At 36.3% G+C, this 25,810-nt stretch overlaps 2 protein-coding genes across 2 annotated transcripts; one reads left to right on the top strand and one right to left on the bottom strand.

The window, feature by feature from the left end:
* Positions 1 to 10,586: 10,586 nt before the first annotated feature.
* LOC136229601 (ubiquitin carboxyl-terminal hydrolase 4) lies at positions 10,587 to 16,001 on the top strand. The gene is made up of 6 exons (XM_066018492.1): positions 10,587 to 10,972; positions 12,253 to 12,369; positions 13,539 to 13,637; positions 13,750 to 13,938; positions 14,153 to 14,334; positions 15,211 to 16,001. The coding sequence occupies exons 1-6, from the start codon at positions 10,856 to 10,858 to the stop codon at positions 15,620 to 15,622; spliced, it is 1,116 nt and encodes a 371-aa protein (XP_065874564.1). The 5' UTR covers positions 10,587 to 10,855; the 3' UTR covers positions 15,623 to 16,001.
* Positions 16,002 to 17,773: 1,772 nt separating this feature from the next.
* LOC136229304 (calmodulin-binding transcription activator 3) lies at positions 17,774 to 25,497 on the bottom strand. The gene is made up of 13 exons (XM_066017994.1): positions 25,288 to 25,497; positions 24,778 to 24,897; positions 24,050 to 24,165; positions 23,753 to 23,841; positions 22,809 to 22,851; positions 21,983 to 22,190; positions 21,731 to 21,844; positions 21,310 to 21,623; positions 20,434 to 20,820; positions 19,593 to 20,287; positions 18,610 to 19,186; positions 18,136 to 18,459; positions 17,774 to 18,044 (listed from the first exon to the last, which is right to left on the bottom strand). Exons 1-13 carry the CDS (start codon positions 25,325 to 25,327, stop codon positions 17,949 to 17,951), a joined length of 3,123 nt encoding a protein of 1,040 aa, XP_065874066.1. The 5' UTR covers positions 25,328 to 25,497; the 3' UTR covers positions 17,774 to 17,948.
* Positions 25,498 to 25,810: the final 313 nt, after the last annotated feature.

Consider the following 25,810-nt stretch of genomic DNA (forward strand, 5'->3'; position numbering starts at 1 on the left):
GAAGAAGAGGTGTTCTTGGAGAGTGCCTTCTCTGAGACGTCCTTTCCTCAGTTAGGGGAGGATGCTATTAGGGAAGCTTTCCATCCAATTGATCTCAAGGAAATTGATTTGGCCTTTGCCAGTATTGGTTCCACGAAGGCTCCTGGGATTGATGGCATCCCTGCTAGTTTCTTTCATAAGCACTAGGATACTGTAAAAGAGGGGATTTACAGTTTTGTGTTAGGAATTTTTGCTGGTTCTAATGATATTAGGTTGGTTAATAAAACCCTCCTTGTTCTGATTCCTAAGGTTGATAAGCCCTCCTCCTTCCTTCAGATGAGACCTATCAGCCTCTGTAATGTTTTGTATAAAGCTATTACCAAGATTGTGGCGAACCGGATCCGGATGATCCTGCCAGACATTATCAGCCAGAACCAAGGGAGCTTTGTTCCTGGCAGACAAATGATGGATAACGTTGTGATTGCCCAGGAGGTTGTCCATTCTATGAAGATTAAGAAAGGGAAGAGAGGGATTGTGGCTCTTAAACTAGATCTGGAGAAAGCCTACGATAGGCTTAACTGGAACTTTCTTCTGGATAGTTTAGCCAAAGCTGGTATCCCGGAGAGCTGGAGGAATGTGATTGAGAAGTGTATCTCCTCCCCTGTTTTCCAGGTTATGATTAATGGGGACATGTCTGAAGAGTTCTCTCCCTCCAGGGGTATTCGACAAGGGGATCCTATGAGCCCTTTCCTGTTTGTCATTGCCATGGAAAGACTCTCTCACCTGATTCAAGAAGCAGTTAACAAGGGGAGTCTCCACCCTGTCTCCATCAATAGACATTGCCCTCCTATTACTCATTTGTTCTTTGCTGATGATGTGATGCTTTTTGTGGAGGGGAGTGTGGAGAAAATTAAGATTGTGATGGATATCCTCAAGTGCTTTTGTGAAGCCTCTGGCCAGAAGATTAACATTCAAAAGTCCCGTATGCTTTGTTCTAATAACATGGATAACGGCTTGTGCAGAAGACTTAGTGAAGTCTCTGGCATCCCCCTGACCCAATCTTTGGGTAAGTATCTCGGGGTTCCTCTTCATAGTGAGAGGGTCTCTAAAGCCTCTTTTAAAGACATTTTGGATAAAACTAACAGTTTGTGCGCTAGCTGGAAAGCTAATTCTCTTTCCCTTGCTGGTCGCCTTACCTTTATCCAATCTGTCAACTGCGCAGCCCCTAACCACATCATGCAAGCCTGTAAACTTCCTGAGCCGATTCTTAACGACCTTGATAAGATTAGCCAGCGGTTCTTGTGGGGAGAGTCAGGTGAGGGAAAAAAAGGTCCACCTGGTTCCTTGGAAAGAGGCCTGCCAGCCTAAAAATAGAGGGGGCTTGGTATAAGGCATGTGAAGGATAATAATAAAGTCCTCTTAATGAAGCTCCTTTGGAGGATGTGGCAATTCCCTTCCTCTCTTTGGGTCCATCTTCTGTACGGCAAATATCGGAAAGACAAAATCTTCGGTGGTCCGAAGGAGAGGGTTGTCACCTGCTCCTTCCTCTGGAAAGGGCTTAGTGAAGTTTTTGCCGAGTTCTGTACGGGGATTGGGCTAGAGGTGGGCAATGGTAGATCCATTAGCTTCTGGGAGGACACCTGGATTGGTGATAAACCCCTTATTGATGTGTGTAGATCCCCTCCGCCTAGTAATATCCGTCACTGGAAGGTTGCTGATGTGGTGGATTCGGAGGGTGACTGGATCTGGTCTAAGTTTGACTCTTTCCTTAGTCTGGAAACCCTCCTGAAAATTAGAGGAGTTAAGGTCAGCAACCTCGAGGAGGATAAAGACAAACATTGTTGGGCTTTGTCTAATAATGGCATCTATTCTTGTAAATCGGCCTATGAAGCCTTTTCCTCTAGTAGGGAGTATCCTCCTTTGGAGATTTGGAAGACTATTTGGGCCCTTAAAATCCCTTATCGAATTAGGAGTTTTTTGTGGTTAGGGGTTAAAGACAGGCTGCTCACCAATGTGGATAGGCAGAGGAGGCACTTGACTGAATCAGGAACCTGTAGTAGATGCAGGGGTCATATGGAGACACTTTGCCATGCTCTGAGGGATTGCCCTAATAGTCAGAAGATTTGGGAGGGGGTTCTTCCTGCCCATACCCTTCCTCCCTTCATGGCTCATTCTGCAATTGACTGGTTCTCTGAGGGCGCTAAGGGGAAGTTATTGGCCAATATGGAGCACGGCGACATTTTCTTTGCTCTTATCTGTCACCATATTTGGAAATGGAGGAATGATGAGTTATTTGCTAAGAAAACTACCTTTATTCCTGATTTATTAAACTTCTTTTCCAAAAAACTTTCGGTTATTTTGCAAAGTTCTAAAGGGGAGCCCCTGGGTAATCCCTCCCCGGCTAAGGTGGTCCACTTGGTTGGTTGGAGTAAGCCTATTGAAGGGGTAGTGAAGTTGAATACGGATGGCTCCTGCCTTAGCAATGGCAGAATTGCTGCTGGAGGAGTTCTTCGGGATGCTGGTGGAGCTTGGCTGGCTGGGTTTACCCATAACTTGGGATTGGGCTCGGCCTTTTCTGCAGAGCTCTGGGGGATTCTGTCAGGTAGGGCTGCACAAAACTAACCAGAAAATCGAAAAACCGATTTCCGAAACCGAAACCAAACCGAAAAATAGGTTAACCGTAACCGATGGACTAGTGTACGGTTTTTATTTTAAAAACCGATGGTTAACCGAAACCGAAAAATAAACCGATTATGTATTAATATACATAAAACTAGTATAAATATATATAGAAATTTAATTATCAATCTATAAATATACATATTTGTATTTAATTTTTAAGTTAAAAATATCAAAATAACTTAAAATTTATTTGTTTTGGCAATTTTGTTAATTAAAATTGAAGTTACATATTTTTATTTAATATTTAAATAATTATATACTTATTTTAAAGTGAATAATTATAAATGTAAAGTGATATTTGCTACGAAAAGTCACTAATGGTTAACCGACCGAAATATAGGTTAACCGACCGAAGTTTATATTAACCGAAATATGGTTAACCGAATTAAATGGACTGGTTAATGGTTTTTGTTAATGGACTGGTTAACCGACCATGTGCACCCCTACTGTCAGGTATTAAGCTTGCCATTCGCATGGGAATTAAGAAGCTGGTGGTGGAATCTGACAATTTGGAGGCTATCAATAGGATTTCTGCTTCCCAAGTTTCTTATCTCTCTTGCCAGAACCTTATCAAAGCCATTTTGAGGCTTCGTCCTGCTTTTGAGGTTATTAGGTTCTCCCATATTTTTAGGGAGCAAAACCGTGTGGCGGATTGCTTGGCTGCGGCTGGGCATGGGGGGATGTTAGGTGTTTCTACCCTTTCTATTCCTCCTTCTTCTATTTTGTCCCTTCTGCTTGAGGATATGGTTGGGGTCAGCCACCCTAGGCTGATCCCGGGTTAGGCTTTCATTTTGTTTGTTTTTTTTCCTTGTCCTACCAAAAAAAAAAAATAACCCTCTATATTAATTCGAAGGATATTCACAATTTCCTTTAGTGAGCTAGAATCCTAACTCCTAAAATTTCACATTGAGTTTACTCAACAAGCTAGTTTCATTCATTAGGTAGATTCATGTAATCAATCACATCAAAACATGTGATTTCTAGGTTGTTGGGTTACTAACCACATTAGTAACTGATATGTGTCGTCTATCAATTCCAACCATATTGCCCATTAGGTTAGAACAACATGAGTGTACTCATCCAATTATTCTATCCTAATTTAAGCATTACCCATATTCGTGAAAAACAATTTTTTCGATAATTCAGGTGTAACCATAAGACCCCGAGCTTAAGTTTACTCAACAACTCAAAGGCCCCCAGTACTGCCGGCTGAATTATAATATTAGGGAGGGGCAACCGATTTTAATAACTTGCTTATTTACTTAACTTTTGATTAGTGAGGGATTTTATTTAAGTCTCATAATCTAACCTAGTCTTGATTTGCTTTAGCACATATCAAACATTCATACATTCAACATTGACAATTATGGACATACCTCTAAGTTTATTCCGTTGAGCCAGAAACGGAATAAAGGGTCACCCTAGGGAAATACTAACTATTACATACTTCTCTTTGGGTCCTTCGTCTTCTCCTTGGCGCCTTGAATTACAACAATATTCTATTTCTAAGAAACTTCAATTTACTTGAAGGGATTTGGATGAGAAGAGAAATACAATAGAGAGTAAGAGAAGGCAAGACACGCAGGTCCTATTTAAATACCAAAAGACTAAATAACTATTATAGAGGGTCTAATATGTCCATAACGCCAAACATGCATAGACTCAATTAAATTAAATTTAATTGATTGATTACATAAACTATTTATGTAATATTTGAGTTAATCAAATTAACAACTTAAATTAATTTTCATCCAATTTTAATTATGCATATTCTAATTAATTTGTATAATTCATTTAATGCTTTGAATTACTTATATCAAATATTTAGGTAAAACAAACTTTTAAATAAATTGATTTTGACAATCAAAACAAAATAGTATATTCTGAAACATATATATATATCTATATTTAAAACGGGTCTTTTAAAACACTTTTAAAAAACCGGTACCAACAATTGGGCCGGGTCGATTTAATCGGCCCGATCCTTTGGCATAGCTGCTGCCGTAGGGCAGCAGCTAGCGGCCAGCCGCTGCTGCCTCAGTGGCAGCAGCGTCCGCCGCTACTGGTTGCTGCTGCAAGGCAGCAACCAGTCGCAATAGCGGTCGGGGTCGCCGCCTTGCGGCAGCGACCCCGAACAGCTATTGATATATATATATTTTTAATTATATATATATATATATATATATATATATATATATTAGATTTAATAAAACAAAACATTTTAATTATCTAACTATAAAACCTTTAGGTTTTGTTTAAACGATTATCAACCGAAATAATCAGGAACTATGCATAATCAGTTTTAATTAATAAGTAATCAAAACTTATTTATCGTTAGATTAATTGAACTAACCGATTAATTAATTTATCCTAACAATAAATTTATTCAATCTGATTGAAAATACATATATGAAATAACAGATTAACATAGGCTCTGATACCAATGTAAGAAAATAGACAAGCCTAGGCATAGTGGAATAATAAAATTTTATCTATTTTGTCTATTTCCCTTTTCCAAGATCTGTTAATTGTTATTTCATATAAAGAGGGATAGAAAGTAATACTTTTATTGAAGAACTATCTACCGTTGCAAACGAAGTGCCCACAACTTGTTATTATCAACTCGTGAACCACGAACGTTTGATTCAACACAAAACAAAAACTAACCAGTAATCAACCTTTAATGAATGGCAATCGCAATGATTGCCTCTAACAGAAATCGATACGAGATCAAAGAGGGAGTAAGAAATAAAGTAAATTAGCCGAGACGACGACGGAACAATTCCTTCTCCTCCTGTATAGTGTGTTGGCCGAAATTCTGAGGTTAGGGGTCTATTTATAGACTTCCAAAACCCTAATCCCAGTTGTGTTAGGAATTTAATTAATTGGAATCTTATTCTGAATAGGATTCCTAATTAGATAATTAAATAAACACTTTAATATTATCTAAATAATTATTATTAATCAAATTAATAATTAATTAATGTTAGGGATAATTAATTAGAGTTTTAATTACATAAAACATCCATTTAATATTATCAGATAATTCTTTAGTTTAATTTATAATTATAATCTAATTACAATTATTAAACTAAATTAATATCCCTAATTAATATATAAATTTCGGCCCATGTGTCTATGTCCCGCTAATTACGTTTTCGTCCTCCGATTCCAAGTCTCATATGCGACCCATTAGGTTCTTTATTGCCACTAGCCGTATATATCCTTTGAAATTATTCATCACGATTAATTCCAACATATATATAACGGAATACCGTCGCAAGCTGTTACTAGCAGAACCTATGATATTCCCCTAGAGCAATTAAGAAGTCAGGTTGATAACTGACGTTAACCTTTCTGTATTAGGTACAATATAATACAATCCTTCATCAACTATATCATGTCGGTCAATTCCTTATAACCATGGAATGTGTCAAGGTTACATATAACGAAGAGTCCGGTTTTACTTGTACAGGTTGAATTCACTCTGAAAAGATAAGTTAAGTGAAATGTTCATTTCTACTCTTAATTGTATCACCTTGTAAGGATTTCAGTCAATTCACCACAAGCGGCCATTTGGATATATGTCCCACTTATCGGGAGTGACGAATGCTCAATCTGACATTAACTATTTTGCAATTACTTTGTGTGATACCCAACCCTGCTCTCACACACCCTAGGCTCTCACCTATTGGATCGTGATCGCACAAAATCAAAGTATCAGACTCCATAATCCAGAATCACTAATTAACGAATGTTTGGGTCTGAGGATTAGTTATACCTACTAATACTAATGAGATGAACAGTTGACACATTAGACAAATCAATCCATTCTGTTATCTCAAGTCGGGTCCCAATCCTAATGAACTCCTTCACCAGATCCATGTAACTGTCTAGATATCCGAATATCTAAAGCTTGTGAGATCAGCTTTCTGTCTCGATAGAAAACACTGTTACATGCAAATCTCAACAGTAATATGCCAACCCCTATAACATATTACTTGACTTGGGTTTACTTTAAGTTTATTGGTCTATTATAAAGTACAATCTCACTTCATGCTTGTATGAACACTTTATAACTACTTAAATAAACTTAGGGTTACTTTCTTTATGAAAGATTCTTGCCTTTATATATAGTTATATTTTAATGCTATATATCTGATTAAACAAATGATCAAATAAACAATTTATTCATTAATATTAATATCCTAAAACAATTGTCTTTAGGACACTAAACTCCAACAGTTTACACAGACTTAGTCATAGAGCTCTATACGAACCTCTGTGGTCACCAGAGGATGATGACCAATCAATAACTATTGTTAAAGAGAAAACCTTCATCATCTCTCCTTAGTACTTGGCTGATCTACTAGAGGTAGATCTAGCATGAATGGAACTCAAGATCCGGAGATGAGAGAAATGTCTTAGATTTCCCTTAAAAGTATCTCATTCCTGAGGATCTCCATGGTGAGCTTATTGCCACCTTTCTACCTCAAACTTTAAGACAAGCCTACTATCTCATCGTCAATTATCTGCTACCGAAAAATGGCTATGTTAACTCTATCTCTAAGTTGGAGCTATGCATCATATAGCCTCCCATTCGCCGACACCCACCACCTACACCCACCACATGGCACACGCAGATTGGCCAAATCATGCCATATATCATGATATGATTAGCATATGCACCGCATCGCGACACGTGGTAGAAGCATAATCTTGAACGTGTGGGAGCCATATGTGGTGATTGTTGAAACACATTTTCACATGATTTTGATTTGATAAAATTATTTGAATTATATTTAAATTCCCATGATAAATATTCCAACACATTAAGTTTAAATGCTTTGATTTATTTCATACTAATATGTTTGTTCAATGTTGAGTAATTTAATTTATAAGAACTAAAGACATTAAAAGATCAAGGCCCAAAAGCCCACAAGAGAAGGTCAAAGCCCAAGTCAACAGAATCAAGCTTTGCGGCCCAGTAGAAAGAAAACGTAGCCCAACAGCAAGAAGAATTGAGAAGGAGTTCTCAATTGCTTCATACCGAAGCTGCTGAGTATAACGAATAGAAGACAAGTCAGCAGTTGACCTGAGTAACTTTGAGACAAAGTTTTTCCACTTTGGGAAAGTTTCAGAAGACGCAGGAAGTTGTCTGGAAGACTTTACCAAAAGAAGATGGACAATCTGACGTCTACCAACCAGAAGTACCTGGCAATTGAAGAAGGCAGAAGATGCAACGTTCTTATTGGCCGAAGACGCTGAGCACTGACCAAGTGAAAACGACAGGAAGCCGTTTTCCCTCCAACGGTTATTTTGAAATTTGAAATAATTGGAGCCTCAACTGTCACTATAAATAGGCCTCTCAAATGCTTCATTTGATGCAGGTATTCTTCAAGTCGAAATGCTGACCAAATAGCAACTTGAAGTTTCTGTCTCAAAAAGCAAAGCAAATCTTACACGCATTCATATTCTTTGTGTAAGAGCCTAGATTGTTAAATCATCTAAAGTATTCTTCAAATTTGTTAGAACAAACACTTTATCAATTCTAGAGTTTAGAAGGAGACATTGAGTTGCTCGGTTAAAGCACTCAGTAGTAGAGATAGTGTTGAGTAGAAGAATAGAGGAAGGTACTTTTGTATACTCAGTAACTATTGTAAGAGGTTTGTGTTGTACCTGAAAGAGCTCAGTAGTGGATTCAAAAAGCTCAGAAGAACTTCGAGGACTGGACGTAAGCAAGGAGGCCGAACCAGGATAAGACTGCTGAGTATCATTTTCCTAACTCTTACTCCTTATTTACTTGCTTTGTGTTGTGCCTAGTAAAACGTAAAACGTATCTACTGAGTTGTGTGATCTGAACACTGAGCTCAGGAATAGATTCAATATTTATCTCCTGACTCTTGACAGAAGCAGATTTAGTTACTAGTTAACTAAACTTGCCTTTGATCTTACTCAGCATCACTGTGCTAAAAGACTTAGTAAAAGTCTTAACTGAAAAAGAAGTCAGCCTTAACGTGAATTTTTTTAAATAGTTCCTAACCCCCCCCCCCTTGGAACTAACCTTCTCATGTTACACAGGACCAACAGTGATGTGGCCTACGTGTTGCCTTCCCGCCGTCTATTCCCCCTAGAATTTTTTTAGTTTAAGGGTTTTGGGGTCCCCAGTCACATTGGTGATGTCCGTTTTTTCAAATGACGAACAAAAACTAAGATTTGAGGCATACACACTCTCTACTGAGACTAGAATTCACATTATTCCGAGTCAGAAACCTTAAATCGCAAAACACATTATTATATGCAATTCTAGTGCTGTTTTTACCAAAAACAATATACAAAACATTTAGACATGCCTAGAGGTGTAAAAGTACACACGACTCGATTGCACAAAATCAAAATCGACACCTGTAGAAGATACGCCTTATCAGCATTTGCATCATTGGAGTGAAAAGCAGCAGATTTATGCTCTTTCAAAACTTCTTCATGGAGGTCCCAGATCCTATCATCCTTCTTCGTAAGGAGGGTCTTGTTCTCTCGAAAAATTCCTCAACACCCAGTCTGGAAGGAGCGAATGAGCTTTTCGCCCGAGAATTAGCTTTCTTTACATCACCGGCCTTCGCCTTTTTCGGATGAACCTAAGGTTCATTCGAGGGCTCCACCTCGGCAGCCTTCCTCTCTAAATGTTCTGCCCCTAGAACAACGGAAGAAGGAAGGGTCATAGTCAAATCAACTGGCTTACGACCATACTTGAATTTTGTACCTTTGGAAGGCTCAAACAAAGGTAGTGATGGCCTCAATTTGAAGGGGAGGTTGTTTTAAAAGGGTAAGCGACTATAAATATATCGTCTTAACTTCCATAAAATCAAAGATCGGGACGCTAGATGTAACCGAAGGTTGTGGGAACACAACAGATGTTTCAAATGCAACTACAATTTGATCTTTTACGACCATAATCTTCATCGAATGAGTATCTTAAGCAATGAGAACAATCACAGTCATGGGAGAACCATTTGGAAACCGAACCTCAGTGGTTGGAACCTTTTCGACTAGAATCAAAGGCACCCTAAAGAGAGTCGTCACTTTTTCTCCTTTGAGCAAGGTTAGGACCTCTCAAGGCCCGGTCCTCTAGAGGTGGAAGAAAGGGTAGTTGATGCTCGGCACCTAAAGGCCTAGCCACGTCCAAAGCTTTAAGGACTCCAACATTCAACATTGCGACCAAATCAACTTGTCTCTACCTCATTATCATACTAGCATGGGCACTCATATTAAAAGCCATTTATGCACTAAAAAAAAAAACAAAACAAAAGAGAAAGCAAAGTCAAAATAAGAAAATCACCTTTAAGGATCTCTTCATAACAATCTTCATTGTCCAGATGGAAGACCATATCTTCGTCTTGCACAATACAAAGACGCTCATCACGAATCATCTCTAACATAATAATCCAACGGTAAAAGTTGGGAAATGCCACAATCTCCCTCCTCCGAGGTTCAATCTTGTGGGCTCTCCCAAATTTGTATGTTGGAAGAATCTGGCTTCCAATTTGGCTTGAAGGGGAAACTTTCCAAATATGGACTATTAAAGGGATCCTTCTTCAGATCCAACCAAAACCATTTTTCCTTGAAATTTTTAATACTCTCTATTTTGCCGAATAATAAAACAAGATTTACGATTATGCGTTTTTTCTTATTTTTATCTCTATCAAATACCAAACGTCCGGTAAAGGACAACGTACGGTAAATGTGGTTTATGCATTAAGTCAAATTAAAAAAATTCCATGTATTGGACGGCTAGATTACACTATTTAATCGGTTAAGCAACCGCTTTGGTAACATTGTCTTTGACAGTTTGTCGCACGTGGCATGGACTCATCCTAAGAGCAATCAGTAAAGTAAAGAGCCCTAATGCATTTTCTCTTTATTTATGTAAAAGATGAAATAGAGAAAATTTATCATTTTAATTTTTGCCAAGTTTTCTTCTTTCAGAAACCAAGCCAAACCCTCGTTTCCTCCCCTGCAAAATTTCCTTAACGAACACCACACTAATCCATTATTCGACTCTCATAACTTAATACAGATTGATACAGACGTAGAAGATTCGTTCATGGAAAATGTTGAATCCCTAAGTTGAAGCGGTCAAAGGAGATAATATATTTATAGATACATAAAGATCTGACTTCAATCAATCGATGCACTAATGGGCGCTGCAGGTTCTAAACTCGAGAAAGCTCTCGGCGACCAGTTTCCTGAAGGCGAGCGATACTTTGGCCTCGAGAATTTCGGTAACACTTGCTACTGTAACAGCGTATTGCAGGTTCGCTGTCCTTCATACTTCGATTTCACCCTTCATGATGCTTTTTAGGGTTTATTTAACTCTCAATTATTTCAATCGTGTTGGTTATCTTATTTTTTTATGCGTATTGTTAACTTCCTTATTTTTCCTGTCATTACTTTGTTAAATTTTGACTTCCTCTAACCATCTATGTGTTCTCATGTACTTTTGTATTGGCTTATTGGTTGAGTTTTGCTTTTACTTGGGCTTGAGGCAGTGCTTTTGGGATCGGTATATTGTGCATTTTGATATTTTTAATACTTTGTAGAGATGAAGTGGTTTAGGGATGTAAATAAATGAGCATATGTTCAATATGTTAGCTCAATGATGTTGTTTGAAATGTTGTCCTACACTGTTTGAATTAGGTCCTTGATAATTTATCACTGTAGGTTTGAATTTTGTGGCTTCATTAATCATGTCCAATAAATTAATTCTAGTTTACAGGGAAAGTGGTTAGTTTGTAGGGATTATTGTAAATGGTATGATTACTTCAAGATGCTTCAGTTTAGCAAGTGATATTTACCATTTGATACATTTAAATTTGATAATTAAATTCTGTAAATGTAAATCAAGATTTTCTAATGTGAAGTTAGTAATCGAATTGGTCAAAATAGATTTGAAGATTCTCAATTAGAAACATATGGGTTTTATATGGTCAGTTCGTATTCATAAGATATTCTAGGAACGAATTGATTAGATCAATTGGAAAATGGTTTGTAAATATAGGTTTTCAGGTCTTACGTGTTCAAATTTATTACATCCTTCGAATTTTTTATTTTTATTTTTATTTCTAACTTACTTTTAATAATCAGTACTTTCAATTATTTAAGTCAGCCCAAATAGTATTTTCTTTGCAGATATATTTCAGTATTATTCTGCATCTGGATAATATATATTTTTGCTAAAATTACTGACTACATTTCTCGAATTCTTAGGGATCATTGTTAACTTATAATGCACAATCGTTGCCTGTATGTTCATAATCATGGCAGCTATTCTGCAGCCCAATACTTTTGTATGGACTTCTTAAATTGAGTCCTTACATGTGATTTTATGATCCGTAAAATTTATTCAGCTTTGAATAACAGAAGGATTCTCTTTATCTCTGTTTATAATTGTTATCAGTAGTACTCTATATATCTTAGATTGTTCTTTTCTCATTCAGCTTTGAATAACAGAAGGATTCTCTTTATCTCTGTTTATAATTGTTATCAGTAGTACTCTATATATCTTAGATTGTTCTTTTCTCCTTCACTTTACAGGCACTTTATTTCTGTGTGCCTTTTCGGGAACAATTGCTAGAATATTATGCAAATAATAAAAATTCTGGGGATGCAGAAGACAATCTCTTGACATGCTTGGCAGACTTATTTACACAGGTAACCTAATGTTAATGGATTAATGTTTGGATGATACTTTGGGTACAGTTCAAATGAGATTCACCCTAGCGTTTATTTGTTCTTCTATATAATGTTCATGAATTTTCCCTTCAGGTGTATATGAATTCTGCTCAATTCTGTTACTACATGATTACGTCCACAGCTAGGATTCTTGTCATTTAAATTATTTCATATTCTGATATGTCAAATTCCTTTCGATCTCCTACTTTTGTAGTTCTATCGTGATATGTCTTTTTCACTTTTCCCCTTTCCATTTCTTATTTTTTGTTGTTTGTGATAGCTTCCTTGAAATGACATCATTAGACTTCTAGAAAGAATTATATAGTTTCTTGCACAAATTTCAAGAGTAATTCTTATAGAAGAACAAATTAGGATCCTTTGATTTTTGTCTTCATTCATTTTTAGCTAGAAATCCTTTGTCATCCTTGACAGATGTGTGTAGAACTGATTTTTTGTGTGCAGAGTATGAATATATGATATTGAAGTTTATTTCATATCTGATTCAATAATGTTGTGCTTCCCAACTGATTTATCCAGTTTAAAAGGACAAAATACATTAATACCACCTTGAGATATTTCATATGCATTGATGTTTATGAAAAAATTGATTGAACATGCTGCATTTGGATGCTTAAAACCAACATTTATGTCCTCTCTAGCATTAAACACATGAAATTTTGGCAGTTTCTTTCTTTTGAAGTGTCATTTATTGCGTAAATTGTTCAGGACAACCATGTAGCTTTTTGCTCTTGCAGAACAATTCAAGCTGGGATTGATGTATATTGTCATTTTAAGAAATTCTAGAAGCTTATTGCATTGCATTGCGTTTGTCAAGTTCAATTGTTGATTATCCTACTTGTAATGACTATTATTATTTCATTTTTATACAAGTAATGCATATATCTGTCGGTTTCTGTAATAGTTTGAACTTCATCTTTACTGAATAACTTGTACCCCATTGTTTTTCCCACATTGCACTTGTCTTTGTTTTTTGTTAATACCCAGCTCATTGCCTGCCCACCTTTTCTTTTAATTCAAGTGATATTTGTCATAAGTATTTCTTTTTCTTGTATCGCAGAACATGTATGGTGTTTACTTTTATATTTCAGCTATGTTCCTGAGGCCAAATATTGATTATTCATGTGTAGATAAGTTCACAGAAGAAGAAAACAGGTGTAATTGCTCCAAAGCGTTTCGTGCAGAGACTAAAGAAACAAAATGAGATTTTCCGTAGCTACATGCACCAGGTATATGCTCTTTTCTAGTCTAAGTCTAGACACCAGTTCAACATGTGAAGTTACAGTACACTGGTAAAACATTGCAGAAAGACTAATATAAATCTATGCACTTCCAATCCAGGATGCTCATGAATTTTTGAATTATTTGCTAAATGAACTTGTCGACACACTGGAGAAGGAGGGCCAAGCTGCAAAAAGTGATCCTGAAACTTCTTCCTCGCCTGAGAAGACTGCAAATGGACTAAAAAATGGTCAGGCTAATGGTATCTCAAAGGAGCCTTTGGTTACCTGGGTGCACAAAAATTTTCAGGTGACATCCTGCCACCAATTCATATTTTTGCCTGATTTATAACTTCTGTGCATTATTTCCTTGATTAAATTATAAACATTGTAAATAAGCTTCGTAAGAAGCACTTTTTTTTCCGCATATTTTCTCCGCATCAAAAGATGAGCTGAGCAAAATAAAGCCAAAATAGGGAAATGAAAAAAATAGCCTCACAGTTTCTTATGCATATTTGAATCAGGGAATTCTTACCAATGAGACAAGGTGCCTTCAGTGTGAGACCGTTACAGCAAGGGATGAAACTTTTTTCGACTTGAGCCTGGATATTGAACAGAATAGTTCAATAACAAGCTGTTTAAAAAATTTTAGTTCCACCGAGACATTGAATGCAGAGGATAAGTTTTTTTGTGACAAGTGCTGCAGGTGTGTCTTTTGAGCTATTATTGGTTCTCCTATGCATTAAGTTAAACTTGTGGTGTTCTTTTGTAGTAGTATCTGATAAATTAGAGGTGCCTTGGATTTATTTACACTGGTCTTTACTCACCTGAACCTCTTATTTTTTCTTTAGGGACTAACAGATACTTAAAATATTTTGCTTTCTATAATGCTTAAATATGCCAAGAAGAATGTATTTTATATTTTGGGCTAATTTTTCTACGTGTGGACTGTACCTTATATGGGTATGATTCTACTAGTATCTGTTACTTGATTTTTTTCCCTTGACTTGTTTCATAAAATATTGATGAAACCTACTTGCATTATTAAATTGGACCTTTCAAATAATGTCGAAAATTAAAGGTAGGTTACTGATTATAAATGCAGGAGAGATTGGAGTCTCAACCATTTCGCACTCCTAAAGTGCTTTGTTCATAGTTCTCACCACAACCAAATTCTGAAAGGTAGAAATTTGTTGAGAAATGCTAGAAAAAATGCAATTTAGTTAAGCAATAATAATATTACATGCATGCGTGAACATGCAAAAATGGGGTTCAACTTCGTAGAATGAGGGTTTAAGGGTGCATCAGTCACTAACTAGTTAAGTGTGAGAAGGCCGAGAGGTCAGAAATATCACAGCTCTGTATTGTAGTTTGCCTTTAGTAAATAGGACGAGTGAAATTCTCTGTCCAAACAGATTATCATAAATGCACTACTCGAGTGTAAAACGTTATTATTTAGTCATGCTAGGTCAGTTTGTATTTCTTCAATATTTTGATAGATGTCTGGACCTTTATCTATTGATTAAAATAATTGTAGGATATCTTTTGCAAATGCAAATGAGCAAAGTTATTTTACTTGCAGTTTACAAGAGGCCCAGAAGAGAATGAAGATAAAGAAACCTCCTCACATATTGGTTATTCATCTGAAGAGGTTCAAATACATTGAGCAGCTAAGTCGTTACAAGAAGCTATCTTATCGTGTGGTGTTCCCACTAGAGCTGAAGCTGAGTAACACAGTAGAAGACACAGACATTGAATACTCATTATTTGCAGTAGTTGTTCATGTTGGAAGTGGACCGAACCATGGACACTACGTGAGCCTTGTGAAAAGCCATAATCACTGGCTATTTTTCGATGATGAAAACGTGGAGATGATCGATGAGTCTGCTGTGCAGACATTTTTTGGATCAGCGCAGGAATATTCAAGTAATACAGATCATGGGTATATCTTGTTTTATGAGAATCTTGGTGCTAGTAGTAGCAACAAGAATTGAGAAAGAGGAGCTTTGGTTTTACCGAGTAGTAGGTAAACTAATCATTTGCACTGAAGAAATCTTTTCCTTATTTTTCTGTTATTATTATTTTTGTTTTTCCTTATTTTGTTCTTCAACCAGTGGGAATAGCTGTCAAATGTCAGAATTTGAAATATGGGTTGTGAGAAATGTATACTTGGGCTGTTTCCATGTACAGTAATGGAGAAGCAGACCATCTGTTCGTTTTTTTTCCTTTTTTTTTTCCAGAATAAAGAGGAAAGATCAGTGTATATGGTGTGAAAATTTTACAGAGATACTGTATTCTTGATGGTTGAGAATGTTTAAATGAACGTTAGAAAATGCAATCCAATTGCAATTGCTTGGAGCTATTTTTGATGAAGAGATTTTAGCAATGAAATTTGGCAATTTGTTTGTGTTTCATAATATTCCAACCAATAAAAGGAGTCCAGATTCAGAATACTAAACCCGGATAGATCCTATGCATCAATTTGTATATAAGGCCATAAGCAATTAGAAGTATTTTGATTTTATTTTTTTTGCCTTCATACGGTATAAATAGCTCTGTAAATGAACAGAGCCGCTCATGGGCAGATCGGTGATCGGCTCGATAAAAGCTCGGCTCGGTTCAGCTCGATTTGTAAACGAGCCGCTCATGAACACGATTTACTGGCTCGGTTCGTAAACGAGCCAAGCTTGAGCAGACCAAAGCTCAGCTCGAAAGCTCGCGAGCAGGCTCGATTAGAACATTTATGAACAAATTTTAGTTTTGTAGAAAACTATATAGTTTTTTCCTAGTTCACAAATTTCTAAACTTAATATTATTTTATTTGCTAGATGAGTTCGTTCACAAACATAATAAATGAGTAATAGACGAACTATTTGTAAGCATCTTGTTTATTTATTCACGAACTTTGCTTGTGAGTTTGTTTATGTACACAATTAAAGAGTTATTTGCGAGCAACCTTCATAAATATAATTAACAATTTACTCACAAACAATTCATGGTTAGATAATTTTCTTAATGAACCAAGTTCAAGAGAAGATTTTGGGCTCGAAACAAGCTTGAAGCTCGGTTGAGCAAGCCAAAGCTCGGCTTGGGCTCGGCTCGTTAATTTTATAGCAAACTCGGCTTGGACTCGAGCTCGTTAATTTTATAGCGAGCCGAGCTTGAACATGCCAAAGCTCAGCTCGGCTCCGCTCGATTACAGCCCTAGGTAAGTTATCACGTGGCTATGATATGATATGTGTAAAAGTAAGATTTTTTTTTTAAGGTGATGACTTTTTATTTGAATTATTTCGATGACTTTCTGTTTGAATCAACGGAATGAGTTTATTTATATTATTATTTGTTAAAATATAATGGTAAATAATTTATTAGTTTTATATTTTTACTTCAACATACTAATTAGTTTTATGTTAATAATATTTTCTTTAATTTTGTTCTATTTAATAATTTAATTGTTCAAATATTTTTAAATTATTAAACAGTTTATTTTTTTATATGGATTGAATGGTTGAATAAAGCAAAAGCTAAACATTAAACCGTGAGGATTAAAAAACGTGTTAAATAAAAATATAAAGATTAATAAATTATTTACTCTAAATATCAATGGAGTTGGATGACGATTTTTGAAATTTGTTCAGTGAGTGGCTGATGCAATTCACCATGCAAAAGCATTCCCCAGCCTAGCCATCAAGATCTTTCCTGAAATTACTTTTGTATTTTAAACCATCCAAGATTATTTTAAGGTAACTTTCATCCTTAAAAGCTATAAAATAGCTCTTCATTTTAGTTGGATTTGGCATTGGAATGTTTATGGAAAGAACACCACACTATAACAGATACAATCGAGAAAGATCTCAGAATAGCAAAGAATTTCAATCGTTAACCAAATGGAGTTTCAATAATCACCATTATATTAGAATCTTAGGGTAGAACAATTTTTACAGCTTAATTAATTTCTCCATCCTAAAAATCTAATGGTGAGAGAACAAACTCTATTGACCAAATAAATATTACGGTGCAAATTTAGAAAATTATTTGTACTCTAAAAAAAATAAATCAAAGAGTAACAACTGAAGCCTGATTTCTAGCACAAATTTGAAATTTCTGGCGATAATATTTCTGAGTATTGAATAGCATAACAGGTAAGAAAATGAAAAAAAAGAGATTCATTGGACTAAAATGACAAATGAAGAATTTTCTGTTAACTGGCTTTTACTACTGAGAGTGCATTTAAAGTGCTAGTTTATAATTTAATACAATTCCTAAACAAGTTGAGTTGAGGTGTAATAAATATGGACATTTACATTCATGAGTTTGAGTCTAACAAGTTGTAGGCATGAAAGTGTCATCATCCAATAACTCTTCAATATCAATCAGGTCATCAAACTCCCCTGCTGATTTCGAATTGTACACTACCTGCACAATCTCAATTGGATTTATAAATCACTATTAGGCGTCTTTGATAGATTTGAAAACAACCAAAAAAGAAAAGTAATATGACAATCACCTTGGTCTCTTGGATCTCAGTCACAACACTTAGCAGCCTGCTATATTGATCTCTAGCTTCAGGATTCTGATGCATGGATTTGACCCTTGCAAGTGCTACCTGTGATCTTGCTTCTGTTTGTTTCCTGCCTTCTTTAAAGAAATCAAAATCATCCTCCTTTGTCAACACATCCTGTTTGCTACAACTCTCACTAAGTGCTTCTGATTTGAATCCACGCAGACCACTTCGTTTCCGCCTCCATCGCAAAATCACTTTCTCCATTATTCCCACAGACCACACTATCTTTCTATAATTTTTCCTGACCTGGTGTCCTCTCACATGGGCCTATAACCAGAGAAAGTAAAGGTTAGGTTCAAGTATTTGCCTCTAATTGAAGAAAGAAATTTGTAGAAAAACTCAAAAGCACATGTGTGTGTCATAAAGAAAAAAAAGAACATAAATATCAGACAAGTGAAAGAAATAATGGAAGTGCACCTGAATTTTAACTATTCGCTGCCGGATTATCAAAAATTCCTTTCTTCCCTTCCAACCACGGAACTTGTTTTGAATCCTTACAGCAGCAGCATGCACTGGTTCATTAGGTTGGCCAGGCTTATTTGCCTTAACAGAAATTAGCGAAAGAGCACGTTCATGTGACATTCCAAGTTTATCATCACCAAACTCTTTTAACTGCTTCTTTTGGAAAGACTCCACTCTGAAGACCTGGTGAATTCGAGCTGCAGCTTGAGTAGCATTACAAACAGCAGCCAAGGAATCCTTTAGGGATAGCTCATACGGCAAGGCCCCATCAGAATTGCTAGTACTAAGCTCTGGAGATATCTGAACGGCTTTTGCTCCAGAACTTTCTACTACATCACTATCCTTTTTCTCCAGATCAAGAGAAGACAGCTGGGCACTCAAAGCAGATTCTGCAAGATAACCAGCAATTCCTTTGTGTCCATTAGCTGAGGCTATGTCAGCAGGTGTTCTGCCAGTAGGATATTTGGGAGATGGATCTGTTACTGCTCCTGGAGCTGCGCCAAGAAGGATGAGGTTTGCAACGGTGCGCAATCTGGTCACATCCGAACAATACGAAAAAAATGTACAAATTCAACGAGTATTTCTGAATTATATGAAAATCAAATTCCCAGAATGAACACTTTGCTAGCTTGTACCCAAGAAGTAAAATTAGAGTCCGGTGCTACACACATTTATGCAATTTTACATTCTCTTAGCATGTATAGCATGCCTTTTCCACAAATTTTATTATGATCTCCTAAAAGAGCATGAAAAAGAAAATTCCTATGACATGACTTTCCTCTGTGTTAAGCTTTCATGCAGTCAACGGATTGCTAAAAATATTTCTTAAGCTAACCTAATGCTGAACCATAACCTGTAATATGAAGTGGAGCATAATGACAGACAGGAAGAATATTACCATGGCCAACGTTTACTTTGAAAAGTTTCAATTTCCTCACCTGCCACAAGATGCTGCCCAATGAAGTGCAGTCCATCCATTCACATCACGGAAATTGACGCTTACTCCTGCAATAATTGTGGGTTCTAGGGCCCAATCATAGCCAAGAGCAGCTGCAAAATGTAACACTCCCTGACCACCTTCATCTAATATACTGGGGCCTTTTCCACCTTCAGCTGCCTTCTGCAAGAGCCAAACGTGTAACCTGTCTTTGAGTAGCTTTTGAAGAAGTTCCTCCTTTATTTTCTCCAGAGAAACCCCAGCTTTTGATGTAAGATTTAACATTTCATCCATTTTATCAGTATCCTCTTTCAGAAAGGAGCTGATTTTATCGCTCAATTGACAAATTTCATCTGTACTTCTGGTGTAGCATATTGGAACAGAGACAGAGCTCAATGACAATAGTTCTCCAAATCGCTCATAAAGAACACTATTAGTGCTGCTATAATTATCTGTAATATCCACATCTTCGATAGGGCTGGGTCGGTACTCGAATTCGCGCACTTCACTACATGCTACCCTATCTGAACATGAAACATAGAAAGGAACCACACCAGCCTTGTTTGAAGGAGTCTGGCAACGAAGAACACCATCAGCTATAACCTCTGCTGGAACTTCAACTTCCCCAAACATACATGACCATTTACAATTCTTTACTTCTTCTTGACTCTTCAAGAATCTTCCAGTGATTAGAACCTGTTACATTATAGGTAAATCGGAAAAGAAAATTGTAATATCAAAATGGAGAATCATATATATTATTACAGCTTAGCTTATCACTCAGTTATCCTATCTATGAAAAACAGCTATGCAGCATGTGAACAAAATAAATTTAAGTTTACCTTGATATCTGAGTTTACATATGCCCAGTTAGGTGAAAAGTCCATGATACTAAAAAGTTGGTCCTGGGAGAGGGATGGACCTAGTACATAGTTATCCAAGTGAACTCGAGATGACATTTTAGGGTCATCAATCCCAGTTTCATCTTCAACTGCATCCCAGTAGGCCCCAGAACTGGATTGCACATGTGACTCGCTTACATCTCCAAGTTCCTTGCTCATCCATCGGTTGAAACTGTCAAGCTTCTTTAGACCTTCCTCAGATACAGAACTATCTAAGAAGTGCTGCTTCCCAGAAGAAGAGTATATAGATTTTCCCTCCAGGGCCATATCATGATCACTATGTGGAAGTTGAAGATGTACATCATCTTGTACAGGATGATCGCTTCCCTGTGTTTGGGAAAGCCCAAGTGTACTAATTAAATCACCATTAAGAAGTTCTAGTTCATGAATCTAGTGAAATCATATGTCAAGTCTGGGTGCAACTTCTGATCCATGACCCACAAGAGAGTTTATGCACTCAATAACTGACAATATGATGCTCGAATTACAAGTCAATGGATAATTCAACAATTTGAAAGAATGAATGCAACTAGAACAGGCTAGTTCATAAATTCTAGATCCATTTATTATTGAATTATAATTATTTATGTGGTATGTTAGTTTATAATTCGACAACAAAACTGAAAGCCATTATAGAAATGGATCTTCTATAGAAGAATAATCCAATCTCATCTGAATTGTATGAAGCGAAGTGGTAACCAAATTTAAACTAATGTCAATGTTATTGTGCATGAGACTGATTTCAGAAACCACATATTTATTTGAATTAAAATTTGGTGCCCTGGGATTGTAATGCAGAAAAACATCAGTTCATACCTGCCACTGTTTCTGGTCAGGCAAATGGCTCCCAAAGTCCTGCATTTTACCAGTGTCACTGGTAGAAAGTCGTCTTGGTATTTCATCTTGTTTTGGAATGATTCCTATAGTTTCAGTTTGTGATGAAAATGAAGACTGGAGAGGAGCAGATTCAATTCCATCAGTAGAATTTCCTAAGTCTTCCCATGAGGGTAAGTCAAAATGCTTATGAGACTGATAAGGTAGAGTAGCACCATTAGTGTCTCCAGCTTTACCCAACTGGACTAGTGAGACTGAGTCACTTCTAGAAGTTGACAACTTCCCTTGATAATCATCTGTATAACCAGTTAAAAAACTATTATGTAAACTGTACCGTGCGCAATACAGTAAAAACTGATATGTAGCTTGATTAGGCAAAGGCCTGAACATTAGACAAATTTACCTGAAAATGACACAGGATCATGACGATCATGAGAACCGGAATTACTATGCTCTCGCACAGGTTGCTGTACCTCAAGAAAAGAATGATATCTGGAACTGGCTTGGTTACTATATGCTGCATTATGTCAGATTTTCAGTAGTCAAAATACAAAGAGTAAGGAGGAAATAATAATTAAGAAAGTCCAACTTGCATCACGTCCTCCTAATAAAAAGACATCAGCAAATTTTCATATCAGAGGAACAATAACTGCACCTGATTCAGCATCCTCGGATTCTGATGCCTGAGCACTATTCATGCTTGCTGTATCTGTTGTATGTGCAGGCACCTGGTAACCATCAGGATGAAAATTGGAAGAAACAGAAATGTCCATCTCAGAATGCACAATACTATCCTCAATTTGCTGAGAATGTCGGGTAGCATCTTCGTAATTTTGTATGCGGTTAAAATTTGCCCTGTTGCCCTGAGAATATACAAGTACAGTGCAGCTCAAGCTCAATGTGGAAATATTTGTCTTAAATATAAAAATACTGTATGTGGGTGAGCGTAAGAAAATAAATTATGAATTCACAAATTCTGAACTTTCAGATGATTTAGAATTCTATTAACTTTATCAATTTAGACAATGTATCTTATAATTGGTAATCACTGTATCCACAGTAGTCATTATGCCATCATATGTAATACGCCTGCTGATGTGGAACATATGCAACTTGACATCGAAGGATTGATTGACAAAGACACAATCATTTATGGAACCAGCGTGTAATCTAGCAGTTATAGGGGCAGAAGAAATATGTCAGCACCTCTGTCAAAAAGTGTCGCATTAAGAACTTTACAACAATTCTTCTCCAATCCTAGATATACATCTAATCTTTCCCTACTTTATGTAATAGGATGCATGGCCATGTTTAAGACTAGTTTCTACTGTGTAGTTCTCTTCTTGTTGCACCAGAAATAAATGGAGCTGATTGGTGTGCTATAATAGATTCATTCAGTTGCTCATATGAAGAAACTTTGTGGAGTGAAGAAGAGATAACAACATAAAAACAAAAATAAAACATGAGAGACAAAATGTTACCGTTACTTCCCGGTAGTGGACAAGTACTATGCGAGAAAGTTCCCTGCATCATAGCCAACTATGTAAGAAATTGAAGATGACAAGCTTGTTAAGTAAAGTTTCGATGAAACAAACAAATAAAATTTTCTCAAGCATGTTTGACAGCATCCTGTACCATAGTAGATTTTCTGTAAGCAATACATAAGTCCTGTGCCAAAACTCAAATGGGTAATGCACCAATTTCAAGATAAAATAATATCAGAAAAGAGAAAAATAGGCAAGCATGTGTGCGGGAGAATGTGCCAAAGTGGATCAAACATTAAAAAGAAAAAAACAAGTCAGAAAATTCAGGCACACCTGGCAACTCTTTTTATTAATTTGCTTAATGCTTGAAGCTTATTTGAAAAGTTCACGATGTATATGAGGTCTTCTCCCCCAAAATATGTCTACATGTTATGGATATGTGTTGAGTGTCTCTTTAGATAAGACAGGAAATTACATGAAAAAACAAAAATTTAAAGTTTTAATTCGTTCATCACTCATCTGACAATCAAGTCATTGGTACCGTAACGTGTAGTTTGAAACAATTAACAATTCCAAATCATGGGTAAGGAGTGTCAAGCATTCCCAAAAGATTAACTGCCAATTTTCTCCTCTTCTGTATAATATAATGTTTAAATACCCATGCTTAGAGCTACTGTTTCTTCTTGCTGCATCATAAGTTCCTAAAACAGAGCATGATAAGAATCACAAATATGTATAAAAATTTCAGCTATCCATTGTGCACACATTTGAAACCAATTCAATCTTCCAATTCTCATAAATGTGAAATACCATTTTTCCCAAAGAAAAAAACAACACAACATATGATAAACTCACCTTGCATACATGTGAAAAGATAATCAATAGTGCAAATACAAAATACCCATTGATAAGCATCAGGCATGTAGGGATTAGGAACTCACTCTTCAAGCATCCAGTAACTGCGTCTTTGGAAATTGTCATTTTCTTCTCCATGGGCATAGTAGCAATGCAGCACATCAATGCTTCCAGACTAGAAGCATTCATATCTTTTTAGTTATATATGATCTTGAAGGATGCATATAATTTCAAACAAAATATAGTGCCCTTAAACAAAATTCAGATGTAACAGATAAAAGGTGAAGTTATCGTCTCAAGGCTACATTTTGCAAAGTTTGCTACCTCCATTTTAAAGCGAATATAAATCTTCAAAAACAAAAAATGCTTTTGCTCATGCTTACTTTGAGCCTCTCATGAGCTTCTTTCACTGTCTTCCCATCTTTTTTCTTTCTCCAGTTATGACCATCTTTCCTGAAGTATCTCAGGACTTTCCGGTCAAAAAGAAAAAGTGAACCACCTGTAAAATGAGGAAACAAGGAGTGCATAAAAAAAATTAAAAAATAATACTAATAAAGGAAGTATGATTAGACACTTTAAGAATGCTTCAGTCTAATTGGAGTTGCAATAGAAACAACTATTGGGAAATCACCCTCATAAATATTGCAAAAGCTGTTTGAAACTGCTTTCTAGCTGTTTTGGCGTTCATGAAAAATTACCCAAGTCTCTCTTAAAAATAATATGTAATTATCTTTAACCAACATGGTTAAAATAGAGCTTTCGCAAACAGCAGCATCAAACACACTGCCAAACAGACACTGTTCTGTGTTGTCAATACAATACCTAAATTTATTCGACTTTTGTGGAATCCATTCTCAAATTTTAAGAAGGTGATTATCCAATCCATTGTTTTGATTTTAAGCATTAAGCTGCATTTACTTGTAAAGCATTTGCAATACCAAATTTTGATCATAGATATTGGACTAAGCAGATTTAACAAGTTAAGCCAAACATAAAAATTAAAAGTCTTATTCACTCAGAAGACCAGCAAATGAAGATGAAGGAAAGAGGAGTTCAAAGTAGTAGATCAACATCAACTTCATTAGCAAAACCAATATAACAAAAGCCTTACTTGGTGGCATATGTGGAGGTTCTGGGGCAATATGGAACCTCTTATGATTGCTAAGAATTTCACATATTTCAGCAGGGCGTAGCCATCTATGTTGTGCCTCTTCAAGAATTTGCTGAATATCTGCATTACACATATCTCGATCATTATTATCAGTAACTACCGATTCAAAAATCACCCAAAAAAAAGTATCAATAATTATCGACCTCATTTAATAAGAACCACAATATTACCATAAAGGAGAATATAGGATTGGTGATAAAACGACTGCCCTATAAATTGAGATAAAAGAACAAATTCCTTTTTAAAAAAAAAAAAAGCATTAGTATACTTGACAGTTAACACCAAGAACCTCACATTGAAATAGTCCACCAAAAACAAAAGAAAGTTGCCAGTAGCTTTCTTTGAAGACAAACTCAAGCAGAATAGAAAAAAACACCAAAATTGAGCTGAAAATTGAACAGGAAAAGTATAAGAAGAAGGAAAATCATAGTCGAAAGTAAAATGAATTACCTAGCTGGGTAGCAAGAGGGTAGCGCCTGGACTCTGTCATGAACTCCTCTTGAGTATCTCTGATCCTTCGTCTGAGTGATTTGGAGATATTTAGCGACAGTTTTCGAATGGGGAAAAATAAACAAATGAGAGAGAGAGAGAGAGGAAGCGGGTGCAGGTGTGGAGCTCACAGCAGTAGTTATAGAGACGACGAACTGTGACTGTCAAGAACTGAGTCCACCTTGACGTCAGTTCCCCCCTTTCTTGCTCCTTTACCAAAAAAAACTCAATAAAAAAAAAGCTTAATACATACCCAGCACCTTAAAGTTGTCCATTTATTCATTTAACCCCTTCAACTTAAGGGACATTTTTTTAACCCCCTAAACTCTAAAAAAACGCTACTTTTAACCCCCTATCATCCGACGTGGCATTGACCTAGTCAACGTTTGTGTCTCAAACACAGGAGGCGCGTGGGAGGATTTTGTTCTTGCCTCCAACGGTAAAAAAAATGCATACAGCCCCCTAAAGTTGTCCATTTTGTTCA

Source organism: Euphorbia lathyris, chromosome 5, assembly GCF_963576675.1.
Source record: "Euphorbia lathyris chromosome 5, ddEupLath1.1, whole genome shotgun sequence".
Lineage (NCBI taxonomy): Eukaryota > Viridiplantae > Streptophyta > Magnoliopsida > Malpighiales > Euphorbiaceae > Euphorbia > Euphorbia lathyris.

Bases quoted from the DNA above. Each gene is read 5' to 3' on its own strand.
- LOC136229601 (XM_066018492.1), top strand. From the start codon at position 10,856: ATGGGCGCTGCAGGTTCTAAACTCGAGAAAGCTCTCGGCGACCAGTTT. The intron at 10,973-12,252 runs GTTCGCTGTCCT...TTCACTTTACAG, and splicing joins ACTGTAACAGCGTATTGCAG to GCACTTTATTTCTGTGTGCC. The intron at 14,335-15,210 runs GTGTGTCTTTTG...TTTTACTTGCAG, and splicing joins TTTTGTGACAAGTGCTGCAG to TTTACAAGAGGCCCAGAAGA.
- LOC136229304 (XM_066017994.1), bottom strand. From the start codon at position 25,327: ATGACAGAGTCCAGGCGCTACCCTCTTGCTACCCAGCTAG. The intron at 22,852-23,752 runs GTGAGTTCCTAA...GCTATGATGCAG, and splicing joins AGTTACTGGATGCTTGAAGA to GGAACTTTCTCGCATAGTAC. The intron at 18,045-18,135 runs GTGATTGTCATA...GAGATTGTGCAG, and splicing joins CTGAGATCCAAGAGACCAAG to GTAGTGTACAATTCGAAATC.